Source organism: Lactuca virosa, chromosome 5 (genome assembly GCF_052849685.1).
Source record: "Lactuca virosa cultivar CGN04683 chromosome 5, Lactuca_virosa_CGN04683_v6, whole genome shotgun sequence".
Lineage (NCBI taxonomy): Eukaryota > Viridiplantae > Streptophyta > Magnoliopsida > Asterales > Asteraceae > Lactuca > Lactuca virosa.
Genome location: NC_136430.1, coordinates 460340636 through 460347524, shown reverse-complemented (window position 1 = coordinate 460347524; position 6889 = coordinate 460340636). Strand labels below are relative to the sequence as shown.

The 6889-nt window shown below is 34.0% G+C and overlaps 1 protein-coding gene and 1 long non-coding RNA gene across 2 annotated transcripts; one reads left to right on the top strand and one right to left on the bottom strand.

Moving 5' to 3' along the window:
- Positions 1–689: 689 nt before the first annotated feature.
- LOC145114572 (protein VAPYRIN-LIKE-like) lies at positions 690–2394 on the bottom strand. Its single transcript, XM_079050618.1, has one exon. It carries the CDS (start codon positions 2155–2157, stop codon positions 754–756), a length of 1404 nt encoding a protein of 467 aa, XP_078906744.1. The 5' UTR covers positions 2158–2394; the 3' UTR covers positions 690–753.
- Positions 2395–5404: 3010 nt separating this feature from the next.
- LOC145116955 (uncharacterized) lies at positions 5405–6611 on the top strand. Its single transcript, XR_013712403.1, has 3 exons — positions 5405–5617; positions 6198–6256; positions 6430–6611. It is a non-coding gene; the product is annotated as an uncharacterized LOC145116955 (long non-coding RNA).
- Positions 6612–6889: the final 278 nt, after the last annotated feature.

Sequence of the window (6889 nt, the reverse complement as noted above, 5' to 3'; positions counted from 1 at the left end):
AAATAAATCAAAATAAAAATGATTTTGGTGATGTGAAGTGGTAGATTGTCAAAATCGCGATCTTGATCGTAGTATCGTACGATCCTAGATATGAAAAACGAGTCGGATCGTATACGGATCGTATTTGGGGTAGGATCGTATGATCGTAGGTAGAATCATAGAATCGAGATTCGATTCGATCCTACCTTCCCTTGATTTTTTTTTTATTTTTTTATTTTTGAAAAAAAAATGATTTTACCACTTTATGTCTTTTACTATTACTAGTTTACCGTTTATCATTTTGTATTATGAGTTGTGACTAATGTTTAGAAGTTTTTATAATTTTTAAACGGAAAACTGAATGTTGAGATATTTTTCATGTTTTAAAATTATAAATTAAAATTATGTTTTATTTTATAGGATCTTAGGATCCTAATCTTGGTTTTACGATCCCGATATTGTATTCCTAAAACGATCCTACATAGGATCCTGATCTTAACAATCTTACATGTAACAATTTCAAAAAATTGTTATGCGAAGTGAAGCATAGGGAGTGATAGGGATGTGGAGACCAAGTAGTTGCACTGATATAGCCTAACTTCCATTGTTCCATCGTATCAAAAGTTATGTTGCATCAAAATTCGAAATGTTTTTAAGAAATTTATAGATCATATATCAAGTTCCCCGAAAAAAGGGTCGAAAAGATCTAATGGTTTCTGTAAGTAATCTATTTCGGTGAATATTAAGACTATAAAGTATAAACTATACATTAGATTACATACTTGTTAATAAGCTCTTTTTATCTTGCGAATAATTCTTAAAAGAATCTAAATCATCAAAAGGAACCGCAAGAGACTTCATGCTAGCTTTTGCTCCATGACCGATTAACAGCATCGCCACCTGAACATGCCCTCCCTCCACCGCCCTATGAAGCGGCGTGTACCCACTACCATCCACCACATCCACCCGACCACCATGATTCAGCAACACCTTCACCCCTTCAAAACAACCCTTGAATGCCGTTTTATGCAACGCCGTCCACCCATTCTGATCCCTTCCGTTCACCTTCGCACCTTCTGCTAAACAATTCTTCATTCCATTCACATCTCCTTTTCTTGCTGATCGATGTAAAACATCTCCCAAATGTAACATATCGTAAAGATGTGTATGCTCGTTTTTAACTGCAAGATCGAATGCAGTCTTTCCTTCTTTAGTTACCGCATATTTCACATAACTGATACAGTTTAGCAGGAATTCAACAGCTTCTGAATGACCTTCCATAGAACAGCAATGGAGGGCAGTCCAGCCGTTGTGATCGGCTAAATCGGGGTCGCTTCCTAAAGTAATCAAGAACTCAAGTACTTCAATATAGCCATGACATGCAGCAACATGAAGAGGTGTTTGACCTTCTGAATCAATCGAATTCACATCGATATCTAAGTAACCCATACACAAAACTTCCATTAAATCCACCCGGTTTAAAGAAGCTGCAGCGTGCAAGAGTCGGTCGTTTCGATGATCAATCACACAACCAGACTCCATCAAAATCCGAACCGTGTCCAGATCTCCAGATTTGACAGCCAGCGACATCACGGAAACACCATCGGAATCCCGGTTGTTAACATCGGCTCCGGCGTCGAGCAGAGAGGAGACAACGTAGGAGTTCCCGTTCATAGCAGCGGATCTCAGTAAGCAAGTGAGCTGTGACTCTTCGCACAACGAAATGGCTTTTGATAAAGTAAATGCGATTTCTAGGGTCCTGGAAGAGGAAGATGAGATCAGGTGTTCGATTACGTGAGTCCCAACAAAGGAGATCGGAATCGTCACGTCCTTAAAGATATGCGGGCCATGTTTGGAGAACAGTCTCCGGAGATCTTCCTGGTTGGCTTTTCCGGTGGGCAGCATGGATGACCGGACAAGAACGTTGTCCGGTGGGGTCGAGAGCGGCGGATGATCGGACGGTTTGGACAGGATGAGAGTGAAAGAAGCGGTGCCGAGAGGAGGAATGATGGAGAATTGGTGAACGAAGGAGAGGAGCGATGGGTTGGTAGTGTTGAGAGAGACAGCAACGGACATGGTGTGCATGAGATTGGTTAATCTGAAGGTTGTGGAACACTTCTGACCTCTGGTAAACACCATGTTCACCTCCTTCACATCTGCTTTAACCAGTCTGTCCATTGCCTTAATTCAGGCAAGTTCTGAATCTTCTTTACCTCTGATCAGAATAAGAAAGATGGAAATGGGAGTTTCTTTCTTTCTTTATTACATCATGGTCATTACCTTATGGAGAATAGTTTAAGTTTAATTTTCGAATTAATAATCATCATCTTCATCTCATCTCATAGAATAATATAAAGATAGTATGCACTAGTTTGACATTTAGGAAGATGGTTGGAAGAAGGAGAGCGATTGAATACAGAAATTTAAATCTAAAAGAAGTACGTATATTATGACATATTGAAGAAAGTCTCGAATAATAATAATTTTAGAAGTACATTACTGACTTTGCAAAAATCAAATACTTGTGATGAAACATGATAACTAAAATACATTAGTGAACAATTAATACAAGAATACTTTTAGGGGTAGAATTATTGAGAGGGGACCACTAGAAAAGAAATATGGAAAAATTGTAAGTTAAGACAAACTAATTTGTTATTATATGCAACAATATTATTATATAACAATATACACATATTAATAATATAATAGTGATTGTATTATTATATATAATAATAACACAAGACAATAGACATTGAAATTTATGAATGATTCCAAGTCAATCGCCATCAATCGTCAAAGGAAAAGTCTAATCTCATTCGCACCAAAAGAAAACAAAGGTTGAAAACGTCCAACGTAGTCCCTACACATGACACAACGATTGGTGGTAGAGAGTTTGAAAATATCCCTACCCATAAATCATAATTGTTTTTACAACTTTGTCTACTAATAACTACAAGAAAAGAAAAAAATAATCATATCAATTTCATATGCTGGCATATAAAAAATTATGAAAAAAAAATGTTTACCTTGTATATTTCTACTGCAAGCTAGCCCCGAGAAACATTACTATTTGTCTTTTACTTAGCAGGTGAAGAGGATTCGAATAACAGGTTAAAATTATCAGAATATCATAAACACTGAATTGATGCAGGTGAAAGCACCATCTTTTTACTTTGTGTAAAATAATCAGTACAATAATATCCGATGTTGTAACGTGATATTTCTGTTATTTGTGTCTGTTATTGAGTATAAGACTTTGAAAGCCGTGACATGGTAACATGGTATTTCTCACAATGCAATCGAAAGAGATCAACCGAATAAAGTGATATTCGAATTTGCAAAAGAAAACAAAATTAGGGTTTTAGCATAGTATTTAATTTTGTAACAATTGATCTAAAAATGGTCTTAATTTCAGGAAATCTGTAGTTTACCTGCATGCCGACATAAACATACTTTGTATTGTATCGTAATCCTTCAGTTCTAGGCATAAGTGTCTTTAGAAGTGGACATGGGCCAGGCGTCAATACCCGACAAATACTGATTTGAAAATCGGCCCGACGGTCCAGGCCAACTCCGAGAAAAAGTATGGTTCACCAATCTGTTGTGTTTGGTCTAATTGATCCGTTTTCCCAGAGTTATATTAATAATATTAAGATTATATATATTATAAAAAATAGCAAAGCATTAAACATGATCATTTTATTAACATTCTTAATTTGTAGATATTGTGATTTTTTTTTAAATAAGCATTTTAATTTACTTTCTTAATCTGTAAGCATTATAAGTTACATAAAATTACAAAAAAAATGTTCATCTCCTTTACAATATCGTAACTGATCAGAAAAATAGTAAAAAGCTCGGTAAATCCGGTCAAAAAATGATTGGTAAAAGTCTAGTATGTTCTTAGCATGACATGACATGGTCTAAACAAAGCTCGGGTAAAACCCGAAAAAGACCGTTCCATATCTGAAAATTTGACGGCTCAAAGCCCGCCGGCCGAAGCAAAACTAATTTAAGCCCAAGTTAATTCATCCAATTCGTAAACAAGCCCGAAAGGTTATATTTTGTGCCCCTTTAATAGAGCGAGTCAAATGACTTTTCGACAAGTGCATGGACCACTGAATTACAATTTACAAATAAGCAACGTAACTTTAAAAAATCTAAATTTAATCCATAAAGGGTTGAGGGATCCATGAGTACTCCAACCACCATGCCTAAATTTTCTTTTATTTAGACTCCACTTGCACCATTTGAATAAAGACAAAAATACAAAACTAGTCTTGTGTACTTTAGTCGCTCTATCCAAAAGGGAATTAAGAGTTATGATGCTCTCTAAAGAAATAATCAAATTTATTACGTTATAATTCTAACCTATTCATAGGTTTCTTCATTTCTGTCGATTTCTTAAGCAGTTGTGGACACTTCCCCCCGACTCATGCACACGGAAATGGATGATTAATATATTATTATTAGTAATTAATATGTTAATGTTGATTAATATATTATTATTATAATTAGTAGCCACCCCCTCCCATCCCCTTCCATTTTCGTAGGTGGTTATCGACCTTTATCACCGTCAAACCCCTTCCATTAGGTCCAGACGGTAGGTAACCCCGACGACCACCTAGCACGGGCGTATCCACCAAGGTTCTAGATAGGTCCTAGGACCTACCTAAGCTCTCAATTTCATTTATAATGTATATAGTAGAAAAACTAAGAACTACCTTAGAAAAAATAGAGAACCTACCTTGAGTTTGTTTTTAAAAAAAATTCTTAAAAAATCATTTTAAAAAGAGAAAAATATAAGTTATTAGGGGCAATTTATTATTTTAAATTATGAGATTTATAACAAAAAGTTAACCACTCTTAATCGGCACTCTCAAAATATTAATAAATAAATAAGTTGCTCTAATAAAAAGAAGCGCACATGTCAAATACTCTCACTCTCCGTTTGGCTTTATCAATGGACTAATAATCAAACTAGTTTTTCGTTAAACCGTACGGGTTTTTCAGTTATATTTTAATCAGCTTTTAAATTTTTTAATCGGTGACGCTTGATCGTTTTTAACCGATTGAATCGGTTCAGTTCTTTTAAGGTACATGACCTAACCCGACCCCCAAAAATGTTGTTGATTTTTGTATTGGCTTCACTTAATTTAGGAACAACGTGATTTTTTGTTCTAGATTCGTCACTGCCGCACAGGGCTCATAATTTATGAACTATATAGTAGAGATAGCTTTAAGTATTCTAACTAAATATTGTGTGGATTTAGGGTTGATTGTGGACCAATCAAAATTTAAAATTAAATCAAATAATTAAATAAATAAATAAGGGTAATTAGGTAATTTAATAAATAACTTCCACAAATACTCCATGCTACTTAAATTGACTTTTAACCTTAATACGCTTTCATTCACCACATTCAAAAACCATATTCCGCCTAATCACGTCTCCAACGATTCCCCCTCCATCCCCTTTTTCTGGCGTTGGTGCCTTCATCGTCGATTATGGCGTGGATTAGCCCTTGTATCTTCTTATCTTCTTGAGCATGGAGGAGGTGACTTTGTGTAGAGATGAACAATCTACAAAAGGGTGCCGCTCAAGACAAATTAGATGGATTCTTATATCCTACAGGTATTATTATTTTCATTATTCATATTTTTTCTTTATTTCTAAATCAATTTAATGTTCATCGTCATCTAAAAAATGTTTATCTAAGTTTTTGTAATCATCTCTGCTTTCTTGAATTCTCGATGATTCGTTGAAAATAAAAGGGTTTTTGTTTGGGAATTTAGAAATTTGCTATTTATCTCTCGTTATTCTTAGTGTGGAATTTGGTTAACCATACATAGGCATTAATTTCTTTAATCACATAAGGTTATTCATTTAATTTATAAAAGTGTTCTAACTTATTATTATAATAAAAAGGTCAAAAAGTGAACCTTTTAAGCATGAATGTAATATTGTTTCAATTCACTCTAATAATATCGTTTCAATTCACTCAAATAATTTCCTTGGTGTTTTTGATTTGAAGTACATCCTTTGTATATGGATTTCATCAACAATCAATATTTTCTTTATTCCCAAGTAATTATGTTATTAACTGTCAATATTTTCTTTATTCCCAAGTATTCACACAAGGTTACTATTTATGTTTAGTTTAAAAGAATTCTAAATCATTCTCATTCTTACAAGATGACTCTTCTGTTTGCAGGTGAATGTTATTTCAAAAACATATCTTTTCCTTTATGATGATTGAGAACTACAACAGAGGTATTCATCTTGTATTGTATTCATTTTGGATTTAATGTTATATGGCTTTGTAATCCGTCCAAAGGTAAACACAATCTCTCAAGGCCACTTTAGTGTCCGATGTTATATTTACTTTTATATGTGGAAATACAAAAGTCATCTTGTATTGTATTCATTTTGGATTATATGTGTAGAGGCAGCAACAATTGAGAAGTCGGTTTGAAGCCTGGTGAAGAATGGAAAGTAAGGCAACAATATTCGTTCAGAATGTATTAGCATGTTTTTCTGTTAGAATGGATTAGCAGTAATATTCTATCAGAATGTATTAGTGTTTTACTTAGGTGCTGTTTGTTTTTTCGAAGCGAAAATTCATGAAGTCTGCAGACCACCTCTGCAATCCTCTGTAGCAAAAGAGGTGAAACAAACGGCTGCAGCCTATAATAAGAAGCATGTTTGTTTTTTAACATCTGCAGACTGCTGCAGTAAACTGAAATTTAAATAAACTAATTTTATAAACTGAAAATAGTTCTCAACACCGAAATTTAATAATTCTAGTCTTAAAACATTGAAATAATAATAAAAAGAACATGTAAAAAAACAAAAATATAAAACTTTTTTTTTAAAAAAACTTAAAAAAATGTAAAAGAAGCTAAT

Bases quoted from the DNA above. Each gene is read 5' to 3' on its own strand.
- LOC145114572 (XM_079050618.1), bottom strand. From the start codon at position 2,157: ATGGACAGACTGGTTAAAGCAGATGTGAAGGAGGTGAACATGGTGTTT.